Source organism: Propithecus coquereli, unplaced genomic scaffold (assembly GCF_000956105.1).
Source record: "Propithecus coquereli isolate 6110/MARCELLA unplaced genomic scaffold, Pcoq_1.0 Scaffold243, whole genome shotgun sequence".
Lineage (NCBI taxonomy): Eukaryota > Metazoa > Chordata > Mammalia > Primates > Indriidae > Propithecus > Propithecus coquereli.
Window position 1 is genome coordinate 3,969,530 of NW_012147986.1, and position 21,724 is coordinate 3,991,253.

Sequence of the window (21,724 nt, forward strand, 5' to 3'; positions counted from 1 at the left end):
CCTCACACCACCCTTCAAGGATGTAGCAGGGAGGGCAAAAACCACCAGTATGGAAGTCCTCAGTGTGAGCTATCTTTCAGCATAAAAACCTCGACAGCCTCTTTGGTTACTGTAGGACAGGGCTGGATGAGCGAACTGCTCTGTGTGAGCAAGGTGGCAGGATTCAGAGGATGGGGGCAATCGGCTGAAGATGAGTAGAAGAGTGGGACTGAGCTACCAGCAAACTGCCAGGGACACACAAGGAGGTGGCCGCAGGAACCTCCTTGCAGTGGGAATGACAAGGATGTAAAGAGGGGCTGTTTAATATTCTTTCAGAAGTTACTTGTTGGCTGAGCTGTACTTCCAAACCTTTGGTAACAGTTGCTGTGCAGATGGCCTTGTGCCAGGGGCGATAGACGGTGTCTAGCAAACCAAGAAGATGAGATAACTGAGATAACGCAGAGGCAAGGAGTAGGAGTCAGTGGTGCCTGGGAGAAACCACAGAGTCTGGGGAGGGATGCTGGCTTCCCATCAGGAGGAAGTTATATTTAAATCGGAAAGGATGTGGTGGCCCCAGACGTCCAGTTGGCTGATGCTGGGATAACACAAGTGGTGGCTCATTCCTCGGAGGGCAGAGGCCCATTCTGACCTGCTTGTCCTCAGGCAGACCTGGGTGTGCCCCCACGCACAGTCCTGCTCGAGGAAGAATCAGCTGGAGAACATGAAGTCTGTGCGCTCACTTGGTTAGCCCATAATTGGATTAGTCTTGTGCTGACCTCAGACCCTGAACTTTTCCATCTTTCCCAGTCATGCCTGGCTTTTGCATAGCTCCAGGCCTCAACATTCAGGGCACCATATGCCTGGAAAACCTTTCCCTCACTCCTTCTACTTGTCCTTTAAGCTGTTGTTCAAATGTAACCTATTCTGCCAAGAACTCCCTGATTCCCCAGAGAATTCAATGCTCCCCTCTGTGTTTCTACAAGCTCCTGGTACTGACCTCCAGTTGCTCAACAAATATTTAACTGTTAGTTATTAAGCAAATCAGCAGGTGGAAGGGGAGAGGTCTTGTACCCTGCAGCTGCCTCACTCCTGCATGTAGACTGTGTACTGGACAACTTCACAGTCTTGATGTGAATAGCGCCCCCTGGAGTTGTGCAAATGGTGGCCCTCTTAGCCTCAACTGACAAGTTCTTTAACATTCCTCTCTCTCTGATATCCATTTGCTAGAAGAGCCAAACGAGCCACATGGCCAGTTGGACCCAAGTGGGCTCTCAACCTCCAGTTCACTGAGGGTACCAATGGGAACTCTTTATGAAAAGAAGCACATAAGTGAAACAGAATCAAGCCTAAGGCAATAGTTTTAAACCAGCTTTTGAATTAATTTTAAATTTCATTGAATTGGAGCACATCTTAAACCCATATAATAAGGCCTATATAGTGCCCAACCAGGGCCATTTAGTTGTCCCTTCCTCCACTCACTCAAGCAACTGCAGTTGAGCCCCCACCACTTGCTGGCACAGTGTTATATTTTGAGAAAAATAAAGAGAATGCAGCTGTCAACAGTATTGTTTACATGTATAGAGTAAGTTGTGTGAGGGTGATGATAGGAGCTAAAGGACTAAGGCTATAGAAACCCCCCAGGTCTGGGCAGCTCTAGAGTAGAACTGGTTAGACGGTCTCATCTGGTCTTTGGGGATAAGGAAGGGAGAGCCTTCTCAATGTCAGGCTTGGAGGTGAACTCCTAGGAGTCAATTGGCAGGTCAGAAAAATCTAGCAACACTTTTGTTTGCAAATATAAAAAAATTCCAAAGGATTTAAGATTTCACTGTTCTGAGTTGCATTTAACATGTCATGGCACCACTATGTCTGTTCATATAGATACAATGATTAAGGACAACATAACGACAACTGTCCTGTATTCTTCAATAAAGAATAACGTGTTTATTTTCCTAGTAGCAATGTTCCCTTATTTTTCCTTCAAAAACAGTATTGAAATATAGAATACTGAATTCTGGACCTGTTCTAGGACTTCTATTTGGAATGTACATGGGTGTGAGTGTGTGTATGTGCATGAGTAAGAATATGTATTTAATGTCCACTGGCAAGAAGATGTCTGACAGGACAGAGGATGGAGGCTACTCCGGGTGTGTGTGTAGACATGGCTGGAGGGTGCCAGGCCTACTGCTATTAGGGAGTTCAACTTGTCTGACCCTAGACAAGTTGTATAATTTTCCATAGCTCAGTTTTCCGACCTACAAATTTCCTATGTAAAATTTCTTGCCACAGAGAAAGTGTTCAGACCAGTGAGCACAATAATAAATCTGGAAATAAGCTCATCATTCAAAGACAGGTGTCTGTTGTTCACTGGGTGGCCACCCAGTGTCACTGCCTTCAATGCACACCCCTCTCCCTTCAGCCTGTAGAAGGTCATACACTCACGCTCTCTCTCCCACCCACACCACGTACTAACCAGACAGACACATTCTAAAGCTTCACGGTGAGACGTGGTGATGTGGGAGCATGAAAGAGAAGACAGGCCAGGAAACGTGTGGCTGAAGAGAACAGCTACACACTAGGGCCGTGGGCACAGCACAGAAAATAGGCAGCTGCCTTCATGTCAGTCTTAAAAGGGGCTGTGGGCCCTATGTGAGTGCCAACTGGGGCTGGGTGGGGTGACAATGCCACTCAAGAAAGGAGCACCCAATGCTCCCATGGAGGACTGCAGGCTTTACTGCTGGTTGCAGGAGCAACATACTCCTCAGGGTCTGGTGAGGAAGGACTGTTTTATGCTTCCCTTTCAGGTACAAGTTCAAATCCCAGTCCCATCGCTTAACTGTGATCTTGGGTGAACTAGTATTTTAATCTCATTATACCTCAGCTTTACATCTATAAAATGGGGGTCATAATAATGCATGCTTTTGTTTCAGGGCTGTTGAACAATTAAATGAAAATGGCTTTGTACCATTGCCTGGATAGTCATAAAAGCTCGGTAAATGTTCTTTTTTTTTTCCTCTTTCTTTATTTCACTTGCCTGAGGTTAAGTATGGTGATAAGTAAATGTCATCTCTAGTAATTACCATTATTATTATTAATTTTCACAGGCTTACATGAAAAATCCACCAGGAATCTGTCTTGCTCTCCAATTAGAAATGATTAGCTCATCACCTTTATTAACCTCCAATGACACCCTCTCTTAAGCTCCTGCATGGAATCTCAGACTTCTTATCACAGCACGCAGAGGCACTCATTCTAGAGTCACTGAATGAATAAAAATTTTAAATATCTCAAAAACATGAGGGCTACTAACATACCTTTTTACCACTTATCCTATTTGATTTTTCCAACATCCTCAATTCAGAGCCTAAGGTCTTAATTTGCCTGATGCTAAACAGTACAATGTTTTAACATTTACTGCCCAGGTTTCCAGTTTGGGTAGTTTCTTGATTTATTTCTGACATCATATTTGATTGATTAAGCCAGAGGGTTTCAAAGGAAAATGAAGGGGGTGGGGAGGAGCTCTAGGTTCCAGGAAGGGAATGTTTTGTTTTTCATCAGCAAATGAAATGTACTACTCATCTGTCCAGCCCTGGTCTGGCCAAGGCAGTGTGATTAAGTAAGAAAACTGCAGGTGTCCACATGAGCTATATCTTTGATAGAGTGAGAGAAGAGATGGGCGAGAAAGTGTCTTTTTTCTTCCAGCATGTTTACTTGCTGTGTAGGTCTGTGTGTGCCTGAGATGCATGGCTGCTTAGGGTTGAGCTGTATGCAATTTCTCATTCTGTCATGGGGCTTTCTGCTATGTATTCCCTTGCAAATGTGTGTGAAGTTGGGGACTGTAGGATCTTGGGGAAACTGTAGGAATGGCAGGTGGGAGAATATGGCATGGATTCCTGACTGTAGTTTGTATTCTGCATTTAATTAGACTGAAATTTAATTTATTGAACAGTGCTATTCCAGAGAGGCCACGGTGCATGCACCAGGTCCACTCCTCCTTCTAAGGGAAATTACTCTCGCCATGCTCAGGTGGCCTGTTAGGAAGCACATGACTCTTCTCTTTGGCCATACCTGGCCCAAGGGCAGTGGTCCATTGGTTGGCTGTGAGCTGCGATTTATGATCTATGGTCTGGAGTGAAAAGATGAGCTGGACAAAGTATTTAATATATTGCCCTGTTGGGAACTGGAAGATGGAAACAGAGGCTGAGGATGTCAGCACTGAGGACGGAAGCTGAAACGAAGGCTGGAAACGCCATCAGGTGGGGTCAGGGCAGAGGAGTCTGTACAAGCCAGAGTTATGAGGGCAGAGAGGAGGCCGGTAAGAGAGCAGAGGGATAAATTCCCAGGGAGAAGCAGAGATGCCAGGAGTCTGGAGCTGCCTCAGTTCTTTCCCACCACAGTCTACCTGGGACCTTTCCTTCTGGACTAGCTTGAATTGGTCTCTGCGTTTTGCAGTTTAATGAGCCTGGTAAACACTCAGATGTGGCCATAAAATCCATGGAAGGTGATTACATTTAGAAGGAAGCCATCAGATGAAGTATTCCATTATTGCATTCTTCCATAAACTGCTAATTATTTGGAATAACTAAAGACTTAGTGAGAAATCCTCACTCTGATGCCACTTGGAGAAGATTCTTAACCCAGGAAATGCCCCTCTCAGTTGTTAAAAACTGAACTTCCTTGCTTTTGTTGAGTTTTCCACCTTTCAAGTAATTTTTCTTTGTACTCTATACAAGGGTATCACTATTGGTTACATGGAGTCTCAGAAAGTCATGCCTTTTTATGTTATGAATTTTTATATTCCCTATTAAAGATCACTGAGAACTCATTATAAAGATTCATAAAGTTGTCTTCATTCTCTAAGGTTAGTTATTGAAATAGTAGACATGCCTCTCTCAGGATATGATGGTCATAGAATTAATGAAAGTTTGGATAATTGATGCTTAACTTGATTATATGTATGGCTGAGAGTGTTCGATTTCATATAGCCATTAATCGAGTGTTAGGCTCTGTGGGATTTCAACACAGGCAGTTGGAGTGAGAAGGTTGTCTAGATTCAGACTATGATTTTTAGGGCATTGTATAAAATACTTTGCATGGGCTAAGTTATCTGTTTCTGTGGGATTTCTTTCTTTCTTCTTCTATTTTTTTTTTCTGCCAAAACACATTAGGAAGGAGATTAGGGCTGCTTAACTCACAGGGCCAAGGAACCCTCGGGGCCAACACACATGTTTAGGCAATCAGCACATGCTGAAAACTGCCTAATGCTAAAAAGTACAATGTTTCAGTTTTATTGCCTAGATCTCCAGTTTGGGTAGTTTCCTAATTTATTTCTGACATCATATTTAATTGATTAAGCCAGAGGGTTTCAAAGGAAAATGAAGGTGGTGGGTAGGAGCTTTAGACTCCAGGAAGGGAAGGTTTTGTTTTTCATCAGCAACTGAAATGCACTACTCATCCGTCCAGTCCAGGTCTGGCCAAGGCAGTGTGATTAAGTAAGAACAGTGCCATGGGAGCTGTACCTTTGATATGGTAAGAGAAGCCATGGGCAAGAATGCTCCGGTCCAGAAACTCCTTTATGTTTAACACAGCCCTCCCTTAGATTTCAAATATCCTGAGGTTGTCATTCTGTTTCAGAAACGAGGTCTGTCTTCTTCAGATCAAAGTACAACTTCTATGAAACTGTAAAAACTCAACCACTTCTTTTCCCTTGCTTTTAGCTATTCTTTCTAGGTGGTTTTATAGTTTGAGCTTTTTTTTTTTTGGCTCCCAAATGGTGTTGTTGGGTACTTCATGCTACAGATTTTTTTTTTTTTTTGAGACAAAGTCTCACTGTGTTGCCCTGGGCTAGAGTGCCGTGGCGTCAGCCTAGCTCACAGCAACCTCAAACTCCTGGGCCTAAGTGATCCTTCTGCCTCAGCCTCCCGAGTAGCTGGGACTACAGGCATGCGCCACCATGCCTGGCTAATTTTTTCTATATATTTTTAGCTGTCCGATTAATTTCTTTCTAATTTTAGTAGAGACAGGGTCTCGCTCTTGCTCAGGCTGGTCTCAAACTCCTGAGCTCAAACAATTCGCCCGCCTCGGCCTCCCAGAGTGCTAGGATTACAGGCGTGAGCCACCGCGCCCGGCCATACTACAGATTTTTATTGAGCTTGTGCTGTGTGTGGAGCCCTACACTAGATCTGGGATCTGGGGTAAAGCAGATCCCCCAGTCTTATACCTATGTCCCCAAGTGTACTTTGGCCACATTGGCTGCCACATCACCTTCTAAAGTCCAATGAAGGGCAAGAACCAGAAGAAAGAGCAACATCTCCTCTAATAGAACACAATGAAGGAGGGAACATTCTTCAGCTCAGGGCAAACAGGGCGGCCCCATCAAGGGAGTCTAAGAGACAGCTGCACACAGCAGAAACAAAGCCAAGCTGGCACTGTGGAACTAGCCACGGTACTTTCTCTGGAAGGACGAAGGAAAGGCTTTCGTGGATGTAAAGAGGGTTTTTTTTCCTCTCTCCTCTTTGCACAGCAATGTAATTTCCTCCCTTGATTTCTGGGCAGAAAGTTAGCATTCCAACAAGATGTGCTTTAATTGATTGCAGCTATTAAATCCCTTGGCTTACATGCATATGGTTCAGGATATAAGAACCACATGGAATTTTAAATTTAATCATCACTCTTTCTGTATGTAGAAAACTTGACAAAGGCATTGGAAGGAGGAGCGTGGGGAGGTGGTGCTTGGTTCGCACACAACGGACCTTAGGGATTAAAGACAAGAACTTGAGACTTTATCAATATAGGTTTTGGTCTCACTACGTGTTGGGATATGTACCCTGGCTTCTACACTGGTGGGTGTTGCTTCTAGGGAGTCTAGCTGTCCTGGGAGTGATCAGAAGATTGGAAGAGCCACTTGCTGGGCACTCCTGCCCAGGGACACTGTTTCTCACCATTGGCCTCTAATGTCTCCACTATATTCTATTCCACGCCACTCTTGCATCAGAACTGCTTACTGGCCAATTTAGAGTCCAAGATTTCTATTTTCTTTAGATGATAAAGATTTGAGAGCAAAGCCAGGATATTAGCATATCCATCCCCAGCATATTTTCATTACTGCCTGGCAAATCTCTAGGTAATATTGTTTTAAATTAAAGAAAAATGGAATACTCTGATATCAGGCTGTTCCTAGAAGCAATGATTGGAAAATGTGGCAAACTGTGCCTGATCTACACACAAAGCACAAGTCTCTGCAGGGAGAAGAGAATTCCAAAGTGTTTGTTTTAGAGGAAAAGTCAGTACCTCAGAGATCTGAATAATAGTATTGATAAAAACATTTATATTTGCGGCTCAAATTTTATCCCTGCAGGGAGAAAATCCTCCAAACCCATTCTGTCTCTGGCTGTCAGTGTAGTTCAAGTTCAGTTCCTGTTCATCCCTGCTTAGGAAATGGACCAAGACTTCCCTCCCTGCTGCTTCACACACTCAGGTGGGGCCAGGGCCTGACCTAGCTCTGCTTTGCAGGGGGCTACGTGTCAGAGTGTCAGGCCAGCCCGCCCCTCCGCCCCACTCTGCCACCCCGCCCACCTGGCTGCACCCAGCTCTGGTCACTTACCTCGCTCTCCTCGGCAGGGGGTGGAGGGACTTCCTTGATAATCTGAAAAGAACAAAAAGAACAGGTCAGTGAAAAGCTCAGGCTAGTGGCTTTCCAAGAGGCCTACTCTCAGGCGGTGCCTTGGTAGTGTAGCCATAATTATCATGGTAATGGCCCAAACAAGGCAGGCTTAATCAGTGCTGTGACATGTCTTTCTGAACAGGGTAGCTTGGTTAGTTAGCCTATGCCCCAGGCTGAAGGTTCCAGTCTCAGCTGTGTCTGTTGTAGTTTTATATAGAGAAAAAAATATTCCGCAGGTAACAACAGTTCCATTTCTTACTCCAAGTAGCTATCTTGCAAATTTATTCGCTCATTTATTCATCCAATCACTCAGGTATCAAATCATTCATCCACCTGTCCAACCACACATTTAACACAGAATTGTTCCACGATGGAAGTCGGGATGGTGCTGCAGAGATGAGTCAGGTATGGACCACATGCAGGCTGCGGCAGTCCTGCAAATGTCACTGGCCCCAGTGGGCACCCATGCAGGGGGGCTGTGCTGGTCAAGCAGATCGATTCCTGACAGAGGCAGCAAAGGAGAGGTGTCCAGGGATTTCCCTGAGGGTGCTGACACTCAGGTGCACAAAGATTTAAATAGCAATGTTGTAAGTCTCTACTCTGCAACTGCCCCACCTTCGGGCCTCAAGAGAGATATGTGGACACCACGGGCGGGCAAGTAATTGGGAGCCCCTTCTAACCTGTGAGAGGACAATGACACACGGGAAGATGGGGAGGAGGATAGCTGGGCAGCAACCAGCAGCCCCTCCTCACTCTTGTCCCCAACCTGTTCCTGTTCCCATAAAAGGAAAGCCCCTGCAGTTAATTGGATTTAGCGTCTCTTAAACAGCAGCTTGGCCATTTTCTACTATGACTCCACTATATCCCTCTGGGGGCTTCTCCCCTCGCCCCGAGCTTATTATCAGAATTTTGGGTCCCCTATAGAGTCCTCTTCCTTAGAGGACTTCCGGCAGATACGAAGCTCATTGCATACCTTTTGATGCCTTAGCATCAGGGCTGCCTGCTCGATAGATGGGTGCCGGGCACTGCCCACAGGACCAGTTCTGTAATCTCCCAGTTGGGGAGCTGTCTAAGCTGGCTTCAAGTACCTCCTCACTCCACCTACTCAGCACATGTCTCTGATTTGACGATTATTCTGGGAACTTGTAAGGGCTGCAAGCCCCATGCTGTCACCCACTCTACTACCATCATATGCAACATCATCTCTGTGTGATAAGATAGGCTTCCGATTGCAGGTTCCATTAACCCCAGCCAGCGGACCGAGCCTCCAGTCATCTGAAAGAATGGTGTTCAGTTAATTGAAGAGGCAGAGGCAAAGGCCTCCAGGGGTTTCAAACTATCATTTCATCTGCCTCCACTTCCTGGACACTGTGGGAAGCCCGGTGAAGGACTCTGGAAAACACGAAGCCATGATTTTGCTCACCCACTCAACTCTGGCTCAGAATTCCTTAAGGAAATCTCTGGGAGGGCCATTACTGCCCAATGCTGACTGCCCATCCTCCCAGAGGCAGTCAATTATTTTAAAGCAGGAAATGTCTGGAAACTTTAGGGAGGGGTGAGGAGCTAGGGGGCAGGATTTGGAATGCGTCTTTTCCCCTGGGGTAGGGGCAGGGAGGGGAGTGAGAGGGAGAACAGGATGCTGGGGGAACAGGCAGATGCTGACAGAGCACTGTGGGCAGCGTGCGCGTGGCAAGGACCGCAGGTGTGAAGAGGTTCGGGCGGAGCCGTGGGCTTCTGTCTTCACAGTGCTACGAGTCCATCCCTCCTCACAGGGAAGCGCAGCACAGCCCTCACATGGGAACCCTAGACCTTTCTTCTCTTGACTGTCAGGATTTTCTTTTTCTTTTTTTCTGAGGCAGAGTCTTGCTCTGTTACCCTTGCTAGAGTGCAGTGGTGTCATCACAGACTGTCAGGATTTGACGAGTCCCTTAATCTACATGAGCGCCACTGTCTTTATCTGTTAAATGAGGCAATAACATCGACCTTGCAGAAATTGAGTCCTGATGTTAAACATCTGCTACAGAGGAGGTACTCAATAGATGCTGCACGTTGTTAGTTCTCTCCTTTCCCTTCCGTGTTGTTCGCGTGTCTTGCCTTTATTACATCGTTAATAACCCTGTGCATATACTAGACCACTACGCATGGTGGTTTCCGATGGAGGTGCCAAGAGGCCAGAGCTTCACAGAATGGGTGAGATGGGAGGCTGGTGTTCTGACAGCGGCCAGGGGCTCCAGGGCAGTCAGCAGCAGTATGTTTGGCCACATATGTGTCAGCACATGGCACTGGCCAGGGAGTGTAGCACCAAGTGGCTCATCACTCAGACCAGCCCGTCGGTCGGGTTGCTGTTCAATTTAACTAATTAAGTATTTATTGAATGTATATTTTACATCCTGGAATATGCCAGACCCTAAGGGGGACCCAAAAGACAATGCCAACATACATGACTTATTAAAATATTTATCAAAAGGGAATAAGTTTATAATCCAGATTCCACACTGACACACTGTAAGTTGGGCACTTGAGCTTCTGCAAAAATGTCACACTATTCAGGTAAACAGGCTAATCTGGCCTCATTGGTTGGTGTCTGGCTAAGTTCGGCAGGAATGAGGAAGAAGTCTCCCCATCGATTCGAGCCCATGCACCGCCAGCCTCTCCCTGGGGGCAGGGGGCCGGTGGCCCACAGGATGGCAGGAGAGCTTTTTAAAGTGTGATCCAGATAGGCTAAGCCTGAAGTCACAGAATAATTATTCCAAGCACTGAAGCTGGATGGGCTGTCTGAGAGTGGGCCAAATGCTTGTGCCAAGATCAGCACAAGGGCCACCCAAAGGAGTGCTCTGAGCACAGGGACATGTCGACCCTGTCAGCACCCCTCAACCCCAAAAGAGCCAGAACCCATGCAGCCTGGAAGAGCAGCTTGGGCAACAGCCTGCAGCACCACAGCAGCATGGCTGCACACAGCGTGGCCTTAAATATACGAATCTCAATGTACTTTAGTGCTTCACACCTGCCAATGGCTTCCTGTGGCTCACGGAATCAAATGCAAACTGCTGCACCCCCACAAGGCCTGCATGCCATGGCCTCCCCACCTCCCTACCTCCTCTCTCTCCTTTACTTTCCACGCCCGGTCTCCTGGGCGCATTCCCGTCCTTCCACGTGCTCTGCTGCTTCTCATGTGCAGTGTCTTCTGCCCACACACCTGCTACCCCCTCCACACTCCGTCCACACCCCTGCGCATTCCCTGGCTTACGCCTACAGGCCGCCAGGAAATGCATCTCACCGAGACCCTCACAGAATGGCCAAGGTCCTCTTTGTGGGCTCTCACAATGTCTGTGTTTTTTGCAAGCACTTTTAATCATAATCGAAAGGTAAACTATACTTTTTTGTTTCCAACCAGCATGACTACAAAGTCTTTATTTCTCCCTAATATGCAAGCTAGAATCAGCTGCCAAGCTCAGGCCTGCTTTGGCCCATTTCCCTTCTCCGCAGGTCATGGGAGGTGCCTCTTGGTAGTGGGTGGGCTCTTCAGCACCTTCTGCATTAGGAGTGACAAAGAAGACGGATAAGGTTGAAGAGATCCTTAATAAGATATTTAAAAGGAACACTCCTTGGCAAACACATTTATAAGCATACCACGAAAGGACTGAATGGCAGCACCAGGGGGTTAATCGGAGGACGGTCTCCATATTTCCAGTCCAGCACCTTTAGGTTGGATATTTTGGAGGAACAGAAAGTGACCATTTACCTCCTTGGGATACCCGCCCTTAGCATGTCTTTTCACTAACAGCTGGACTAGTGAAGTAAAGAAGATATGAAAAATGAGATGGAACATGAAACTTCTGGATTCTATTGGTGTTTCTACTTGAGAATTTCTTGAAACTGTTTTGAGTTGGGAGATGTGTTCCCTCTCCCTTCTTACCAGCGATTTTAATTCTCATTTTGTCCATTTCTATTCGGGCTGACATGAGGTGGGGCCAGACAAAAATCATTGTATGGATAAAGGGAAGAAAGTCACAAAAGACCAGGCAGAATCTTATCACATTGAAATGTAACTGGCAACTCCTTGATGAGTCAAAACAAATTCAAGTTTTTATGCGCACCCCTTAGTTTGACTGTTGGAAATGGTAATGATGGAAGATGTGGAGATATAGTTAGCACGGTATGAAATGAGTAGAAACAGCACACGTACCCAGGGCCTGTTTGACCCCTGGGAAGTCTAACTATTCTGATTTTATGAATTAAGTTCAACCATTTGAGTCTCTGCAAAGCTCTCTCTTATAATTTCTTTTATAAGTTGTTAAGGTGAAATAAAACATCTGGTAAGTTTATTTTGCTTTTTTTCTCTAGAAGCATGGAAATTTTGTGCCTAATGTGTAGGTTTTGTTCCTTGCCACCTTCTTGGCCCTTGCTAACTCTGCTATGATAGCCTTGTGCAATGGAACACAGAATGCTATCTATCCAGCCAGGGCGCGGTGGCTCACGCCTGCAATCCAGGCACTCTGGGAGGTAGAGCGTGAGGATTGCTTGAGGTCAAGAGTTCAAGACCAGCCTGAGCAAGAGGGAGACTCCATCTCTACAAAAAAATAGAAAAATTAGCCAGGTGTGGTGGTGTGCGCCTGTAGTCCCAGCTACTCTGAAGGCTGAAGCAGGAAGAACACTTCAGACCAGGAGTTTGAGGTTGCAGTGAGCTATGATGATGCCACTGCACTCCAGCCTACATGACAGAGCAATGTCTTATTTCCAATAAAAAAAAAAAAAAAACAGAAAAAAGAAAAAAGAATGCTATCTATTCAGTTTTTAACACAGGCACCTCTTCCTCCTCCCAGATGACAGCCACACTGGCTCACTAGGCAGTGCATTTAAAGTCGTAAGTCGGGTCCACATGCTGCATGAAGACACCAGGGCTGGCGATCCCTCCCCATGGTCCCTGTTTCGTCTTGATCACCTTGTTGAGAAATCCTCCAGCACAACTTCACATCTGTCCTCCTCACCCTTCCTATCTCTTCACACTGCGACGGGGTTGGCTATAGGCTAAGCTGTACAGGCCATTCATGGTAGACAGGTATTCATCTCATGGCATGAGAACTGGGGCAAAACAATGGACTCCCTTTCGGGACCCCTTTCTTTAGTTTGCATTTAGTGTCTTAGTGTTCTTCCTGCATGAGCCAGGTGTGGGATATCTCCTGTAACTCCTCCGTGCCAAAGGCCTGGTTCCTCCTTGCTGCAAAGAAGACATTTCCTTGACACACAGGCAACTTTGCTGTCTAGACAAAGTCCGAGAGAACAGTTTAAGGTAACTACTCTATTAACAAAATTAGGCACTTGTCCTCTCATTTTAATTAGCTCAGTGGTTTCAAACTTTATGGAGTATCAGAATTACCTGGAGGGCTTCCTAAAACACAGATTTCTGGGCTGTACCCCTGAGTTTCTCATTAGCAGGTCTGGGATGGGGCAATTGCATTGCTAACAAGTTCCCAAATGATGCTTACCCTGCTGGTCTGTGGACCACACTTGAGAACCATGAATTAGTTTATTTCTAACAACACTACACCCCAGTTAGATATGTGGAGGGTATGTTTTGCTTCAAGACACAGCACTCTGTTGTGAGTTGCGTCTGGCTGATTAGAAACACCACCTTTGAAAGAGTTTCATTCTAAAAATGACGGTGTCCCTGCTCTATTGTCAGGAACTCTGGAGTCTCCATTGACTCCACTGTCTTGTGTGGTGGAAGACACAGAACTATTTCTGGAGGAAACTTCCAGCTCTGCTTGCAAGTACCATGTTGCTTCCTCTGGTGAGCATGCCTGGCGTACAAAGCTGGCATGGCCTGGATTCCTGGATCCAGCCCTGAAACAATCTCCGCCAGATAGTTCCCTGGGAATTAGGGACATGGATCTGATCTTGCACTGCCTGCACTATTAGCAATTAAGTTGCTGAACTGCGCTTGCCTCTCTTTATCGCACGCTGGACTCTAAGCCCCTAGAAGACATGGCATACTTGGTCAGCTTCTATTTCCTGACACGCGGCTCAGTGCTCGTTACTCAGTCACTAGCTCTGGAATGAATGAGTGTGCTTCCTGTAAAGAAAAAGGTAAAGGAAGCATTTCTGATGATTCTAAACTTCCTAGCCTCTCAAATAAGCACTTAAGTGATACCAGATTCAATTCTGATCACTCAACCCTCCTATAAATGTTTCTTTAGTAACTAAGATGCTAACAGTCCCAACGCCACGAGTGGGTTGTGACACTTGGAGGCAATCAGGGGAATCTCATTAGAGTCGTGGGTTGGACTTTTGGTTAATTAACAATACTTCACTGGCCACCATCTATGTACCCTATTCCACCCCCAAACCCCAGCCTCCAAGTAAATTCACTTGCCCTGTGGTTCAAGATTTCACTTTCCAGCTTTGTGTCCCAAAATAATTTCTGCTTCCTGGAAATTTGAGAACTACACGCACAGTCTCTCTTGTTACAGCACAGGTACGTAACGTGAATTTTTTCGTATGTGGTAGGTAAAACAAGCAATAAAATCACTAAACTATGATGTTGTGTTAGTTCAAAATATGATTTTTCATGATATGTAGGAGAAGGTAATATATATATTTTAGGGTTTTTTTTTGGTTGCAGTAAGATTCTCAAAACATTAGCCACTAGACATTTAAAAGTGTGCGGTGATTTTGTTGGCACCACTGAGTAACATCAGGTGAATGTGACAATGACAATGCTGCCCAGCCGCCAGCAGGATTCTGGGGAGGGACACACAAAATCCACACTCACCTCACCTGCTCTCTTGCGTCTGTGTGCCTTTGTGCAGTGCAAGCGTATATCATGCTTCCGAGTGTGCCTACTTTTTCTCAAGAAAGCATTTTATATAGCATCGTTAATATGTGAACCTGTCCTGATTTTAAGAATGCAGGGATTGAATGAAGGAGAAAAGCCTTCAGCTTGTGGAGGAGAAACTTATGAAAAGATGAGAGAAGATGAGATACTGTGAGAGCAATGGGTATAATAAAATCCAACAGAGCGTCATCAGGGACTGCGCAGAAAAACCAAAGGAAGGAGGATGGAACTCTTGGGAGCCATCATTTACTTTTGAGGGGATTAGAGAGAGGCATGTGTCATGGAGGGAAGAAAAGTCTGTACTGCTGAGGGCAGCAGAATAGTATTTCCATGGCTTTTGGTCTTATTTGGAACCACATAAATAGCTTTTTTTTTTTTTTTAAATGAAAAGAAGAACCTGGCAACACAACAAAAGCTGAATTTCTATTTTAAGCCACTGTAGAAGGAATAGCAAGACAATGAGTCACAGCCATTCACCTCTGGCGTCATGACACTTCATCCTAAGAATGTCCTTCCTTCCGTCTCGTCCCTGTAACTCAAAGCCACCATGCTACCTCACGCTCATCTCCACCAGGAAACTTCATGTGTTTATTTCTTTTAAATCAAGGTAAAGAATTACATTTACCAGAGTATATTTTTATTAAGAATTTACAATGCTTAAAACAGTGGAATTTTTATTCAGTGTTTTCTTAAGTGAATTATTTTGTAAGACTGCACAGTTTTGAATGTTCTGCTCTGAACCTATTTCCCCCATTAATCCTGTTATTTTCATGGGCCAAAATTTCATAAGGAACACACTTTATGTTATAGGAGAAATGGTAATATGTAGAGAATTTTCTGTGTATCTGCTATTTAATGACTATTGTCAATTTTGGAGAGAGCTAAGGAAATACTGCTGACGGGGCCTGACTTCCTTATTTCTGGTCTTTTGTGCTTTTCATGTGTAAAGTAAAACCCCAGGGGTCCAAGTAATAATATTCCTGGGGTTTTTGGTAATTTTGGATTGTGAGCTCATGTGTAGTTTGCATTTATCTATGGGAATCCTACAAGGCCTGGGCTGAGGAAACAACTTGCCAGAGAGTTCATGTTTCTTCTTGCAAATCCTTAAGCACTTCTAAACTGTGACTACTTTTTCTCAGCGTGCAATTTACAGAATCGCAAGCAAGATAAATTTGAACTCTAGAACTCTGAGAGGTTATGCTTATGAATTCTTAGGGACAAAAACACATGCACACATACACACATATCAAACTCATAGCCCATCCTCTCACTCAAGGCCCCAGCTTTGGGCAGAAAACTCGATTCCAACTCCAAAACTTTTATGGACCCATGAAAGGCTATTAAGCCAAACCTCTAAATTACTGAGATAAGAAAATCTACCCTAAGCCAGCCACTGCTATTTAGGGTCAGCTGACCATCTGATTTCCAGATCCTTCTTTATTTTGGCTCTGGAAATGTCCCCTATTTTCTCGTGAGCTTGTCTATGCATTTAAAACAACTTTTATTAGATTTTATTCAGAAGATTTTTTGTTTTTGTTTTGCTATGGAGTCCACTGTATCTCCAGGCAAGAGTAATTGATTTTTCACAATACGTCACCTTCCACACGATCAGAGGGGTCAGCTCAAATACATGTCGTACCTGCATTTGGATAGCAAACATTTTCTGAAGCCTTTGATTTAAACTACTGCGTATCCTGGGACTTCTGGGTTGATCACTTAAAGCCAACTCAGCTGCTGCCTCCCCAGCCTTTTAGATTCTGCATGAGGAGAAGCCAGCAGAACAGGGTTGTGTGTAGAAGAAAGGCTAATTCATATCTGAAGAACCATCTAACAAGGGCTTTAACATCACAGATAGAAAGGGATGCTTGCTCTCATCCTTTCACATTCTAGCTTTCCAACCCGATTCCCAAACATTGTAGGTACTCTTCTAATTAAAGTCAAGAAACCAAGGGAAAGTAGGCAACTCGATATGGGAAACGTCCAGGAGGGATGAGATGTTAGTTGATGGCAGATAAGAGACTCTTTCCACTGAACAGACAGCATAAATTTAAGAGAGATCTCACGACTGATCGGAGTTGGTTAATGCTGGCCAAGTACTGCCTGAATCCAGTAATTTTACACTGTAAATGTTTAGCAAAGGCTGATGCCAAGGGTGTTTATCTGGAGGTAGTACAAGACATTTTCAAAGAAGTGAGTTCAGCATTTTGTTTTTCCATTTGGAACTCATTTTTCAAATAATTTTTGGCCTCTAATCTCATCCCTCTTAAGATTGGGACTATTTACAAGGCCCAATTCATCAATATCTAAAGTTAGAGTTGTAACGGGAATTTTCACATAGGTTGTTAAGGCCTAAGAGACCTACATGGTAATGTAAAAGAATGGCTATGCACGTGCCCCATCAGATGATCCGTCAGTGTCACTGCAAAACTCTGTTAAGTGAAACAGTAAAATAAATCCATGAATTCATATTCCTTAGGCTTAGAGGAGGAGCCTATGGCCTCTGCCTGGGTTATGGGCAAGCCAATTCCAGCCACTAGCAGTGCCAGTGGGATCTGAGAGGGGCATGCAGGGAACAAGGACGTGTTGATGTTCACAGCATGCTCAAGCTTGTTGGTATTGACGCAGCTTCTGGGGAGGGCAGGAAAGAGGCTGCAGCTCAGAATCCAGGAACTTGCTCTCTCTGCTACTTCAGCATTCTTTAGGACTGTGTTTCCCAAATAGTATTTGGCAGAATACTAGTGTCCTTCCAGATGTCAGTATGTCAACAGGTGTTTGGGAGGGTGGGGGCAGGGACAGGCCAAGGAAGAGTTCCAGGGTCAAAATAAGTTTGGAGATTCAAACGCAAGTTATCCTATTAAAGGTTCTGAGAAGTTCTGCAATAAGGACAGTTATTCACCTTAGTTTAAGGGTGTCTTTCAAACTTATTATCCAAATACCTCTTGTTCTGAAGTGTGCCTAATTATATCTTGTGGAGTATTACTGTCCTGACATAGTTCGGAAATGGTGCTCTTGATTTTCTGCATCATATAATCCTCAGTTGGTTTCAATATGTAAGCAGGTTTGAGAACCACAGGCCAGGGCACTTGAAAGGGAGGAGCAGGTTCCCTTGTGGAAGGTAAGACTATGAAGAAGCACCCTTAGAGACAATATGGTTCCAATTTTCTAATTTTTCACACAGGGAAATTAAGGTTAAAGGATTTGCTCAATCCTTTAACTGATAGAGGAAGATGTAGTATTGGAACCCAGTTGACTTTAATGACAGCTCGCCTCTTCCCATTTTGCCAGCAGGGATGGGGACAGGGTGCGTGGGTTATAAGGCAAGGAGTGAGGCCAGCTCAGCCCAGCAGGGAGGAGGCAAGCCAGGTATGAGGAAGGACTGGGTGTGTGGGGCATGTGAGCAGAGCTCTGGAGGTGAGGGCAGGCCGTGGCAGAGCTCTATGTACTAGTGAGAAATAACCTTGTCAGCTATAGAGTGAGGAATGTCCAGATGGGAATGGGTGGAGGCTGGAATGGGATCAAAAAGGCACAATCAATCTAGGGCCGAGATGCCTGGATAAAGAGCTGCTTGCGCTAATCATGTTTTTATTAAACTGTCAGTAAATCCTTTTGGTGATGTTGGCCTTGGTTGTCCAGCCCTACGAATTAAATATTATGTTTAAAGGTGTGGAGAGAAGTATTGGGATATTTTATTTTTATTTCAGGTTAAGGCATATCAAGTTCTTGATTAATTTTTGTTCCCTTCAATTTGTCATTGGAGATATCCAAAGGACTTATTTGTTGAACTATCTTTGAGATTCAATGAGGTGAATTAAACAGTTTTTAATTCTTTAAAAGCTGAACACCTACAAGGCCACTGAAAACAAAACAAAAGAGGACAGAATTCTGTTTATATAGGGAGAACTTCCAAATGCATGCATATGAGCCTCTCCCAACAAACTGAATAAAAATATTTGCTGTTATTTGATCAGAAATGTCATGATTTGATTTGACCTAAATAGCATGGTGGTTTAATTAACTGTATTACAGAAGAAATGCAACTTTATAGCAGGATTCTTTTTCTTTTTAATTGTGGTAAAAAACACATAACATAAAATTTACCATCTTAACGATTTTTAAATGTATAGTTCAGTAGTGTTAAGTATATTCACATCATTCCGCAACTAATTTCCAGAACTTTTTCATCTTGCAAAATATAGCAAGATCTTTTCACCTGGGGTTCCTCATATGCCATTAACTTCTCAATAAAATGGACATATTTCTAGGATTTTATTTAAGGAATGGATATAAATGTCCTTTGTCATGTAAAATTTGATATATATAAAATACTGCATGTAATATACATAAGTTATGAAGTACAATAATGCAAATAAGTAATCATGAAACCACTATTCAATAGAGGTCCATAGGTTTGTGGGTTCCTTCTGTATCTAATCTCCTTTCCCCAAGATGACTAGCTTTTTAGTTTAGTTTAGTTTGGAAAACATACAAATTACGTACTAGGCACTGTATTCCATTTTTGGATTAGTTTCTATGACTAGTTTCTCTTTGCCTTGAGGAGTTCATAGCACAGATGCTCCTCAACTTTTGATGGGGCTACATACCAGTAAACCTATCTTAAGTTGAAAATATCATAAGTCAAAAATACATTTAATGCTCCTAACCTGCTGTACATCATAGCTTAGCTCAGCCTACCTTAGATGTGCTCGGAACACTTACATTAGACAGTTGGGCAAAATCATCTAACACAAAGCCTGGTTTACAATAAAATACTGAATATCTCATATAATTTATTGACTACTGTACTGCAGCCAAGGCCAACGATGGGTGAATGCATTAAGTAGTCGAAGTCATGGGGGTTGGTGATATTGCCTGGGGACAACGTGTAGAGAAGAGGGTTGGAGACAATCCCTGAGAACAAGAGGAAGAGCCCCTGAGGGAGACAGGGAAAAACTGAACAGAGATGTAGGAGAAGAGCCCGCAGGAGCCAGGAGATGAGAGAGTTTAAGGAGAGAGAGGTCAACAGCGCCTACTGCTGGAAGAGGTAAAGGAGAAATGAGCAGAGACCACTGGCTGGGGAATTTAGGCTTGCAAGAGAAGGGTTACAGAAATAATGGTGAGGAAAGTCAGGGTGTGGTGGGAGGCAATGGGAGGAGTTATAGACAGTGGATGCTGCTCTGCAAAGGAGTTTGTGGGTGCAGGGGAGGGGAGGGAGAAGAGAGTAGCTTGAAGGAGAACTAAGGTCTGAGATGCTTTTGAAAGGGTAAAAGTGGCTAGCATACGTTAGTAGGCAGAGGCAGGAAGCCGGTGGAAAGGAAATGGAAGAATGGAGATGCTACAGGAAGAGCTGAAGTGAGAGGCGACAAAAGGAAGAACACAGTTGAGGGGGAGGGAGAAGGGACGAGGCTGTCTGAGGGGAAGGGATGTCAGAGGAGGACACGCTGAGAGGGTGCTGGAAGTGCAAGGGCTTCTCGCAGCACAGCCTCCGTTTTTCACCAAGATAGAAGAGCAGGTTGCCTACTGAGTGTGACAGGGCCTGAGGTAGGACAGGGATCTCCAGGAGAATAGTAACAGTTTGGGGGAGGGATTCTTATCCAGAAAGATAAGGTAAAAGTTTGTTACGCAGTGCTGAAGGCCTCATAAATGTGCAATGGCCCCAATCAGCAAGCTTGGGCAAGGAGGGCATCTTGGGGTTCGGTCTAGGTGTAGGGATGCAGGCCAAGGGAGTGGGGGGTAGGGAAGTGAGGGTGTTCAACATGGGGTCAACAGAGTTAGACACCAGGCATTTATTCTACCCTCCAGATTTTTGATTTGGAGGAGCCAGTCCCCACTACTAATTGGAATCTGGCAGTTTCGTGCTACCTGCTAAAATTTGGGCAGGATGTGATGGCCTTTGCCTGTGTGCATAAAGCTGCCAGGCTCACTGGGCTGCAGGCTCCTAGCAGGTCACTGGCTTTTGGCTGGGGTGAAGGTAGACTCTCAGGCTGCCTGCATCCTCTAGAACAGTCTAGTGCCCTAATATCACTGATTCATTGTTGACTTTCGTTCTCTATACATTCAAGCCATTGATAACATTTACTCTTCTAACATTTTCAATTCTTTTTTTCACGATTCTCTTCTCATTCAGATTTCCTAGTCTTCCTCTCCTAAAAGTTCAATTTAGAGATTTCAATAATATTGGATCAAACTAATGGGTAGATGGAGTGGGTACAGTGTGACTTGAAGGGTTCTGGCAATGCCCCTTGTGGAACTGAGGCAGGGCTTTATTTATTTATTTTTTTCTGGTACAATATTGACTCCTTGAATTCCCTTTTTTAAAATGCAAATAAGTCCAGAGTGTAATAAGTTAACTCAGGTTCCATTTAGCTGGAAGTTAAGAGCCCAGATGGGAGTGGGGTCCTTTGGGAAAAGGTAAAATGCAATGGGGTACGCATCAGCAGTCACTCTCACCCACCGAGTTTCTTCTTCCAGACAGCACCAGCAGGAAGCAAGAGGGTGCAGAGAGGAGGGCAGGCCTGACAGTAACCCCTGTGCCTAGTCTCTTTGTCCCCGTCAGCACGTCTACAAATGCTCTTTACGGTTAGTAACCAGGTACCTGAGAGCCTGCCTTTCTATGCACTCTGCAGGAGTTTGTCTCCCCCCACAATGTATCCAGCTACTAAGGGTTAATGTTTGACTCAGCTGGGGTGAGGACCTTGCAGGTTGTTAAATATTAGGTCACCAAATATGAACTGTCTGATTCCGAATCAAAAGTGTAGTTTATTATATCTCTAACAAGAAGCAGTACAATTAATCAAACTATGCGCCTAAATGATGGACAGAGTTTTGCCATCTTAAGGGTAGCTTGTTTATGCCAGCAGGGAAGAAGCCTGGAAAGCAAGTGCTGATGAAATTGCGAAAGGTGTTTTCCACAGCTTGTTGAGAATGTAATATTTTTCCTTGCAAGAAGTGATCCAAAGCCTGGAAAACGTGGTAGTCAGTTGCTGCAAGGTCTGGTGAATATGGTAGATAACAGAGCACTTCCAAGTCCAGATGTTGTAGCTTGAGCAGTGTTGTTCGTGTGACGTGTGGTCGAGTGTTGTCTCACAAGAGGATTGGCCTGTCTCTATTGATCGATTTCGGCTGCTTAATTGCAAGCATCCTCATCATTTTGTCCAGTTAGTTATAGTAGACATCCTCTGTAATCGATTGACCAGGTTTCATGAAGCTGGAGTGGATAATACCAGCACTGGTATTTTTTATTTATATATATA

The 21,724-nt window shown here is 44.5% G+C and overlaps 1 protein-coding gene across 1 annotated transcript in view; it reads right to left on the reverse strand.

Moving 5' to 3' along the window:
* Positions 1–21,724, reverse strand: part of ANTXR1 (anthrax toxin receptor 1) — a 275,920-nt gene that overhangs the window by 116,691 nt on the left and 137,505 nt on the right. Inside the window, exon 14 of the mRNA XM_012646428.1 lies at positions 7,580–7,621. Within this exon, the coding sequence (XP_012501882.1) occupies positions 7,580–7,621 (42 nt within the window). The remainder of the gene's footprint in view (positions 1–7,579; positions 7,622–21,724) is intronic.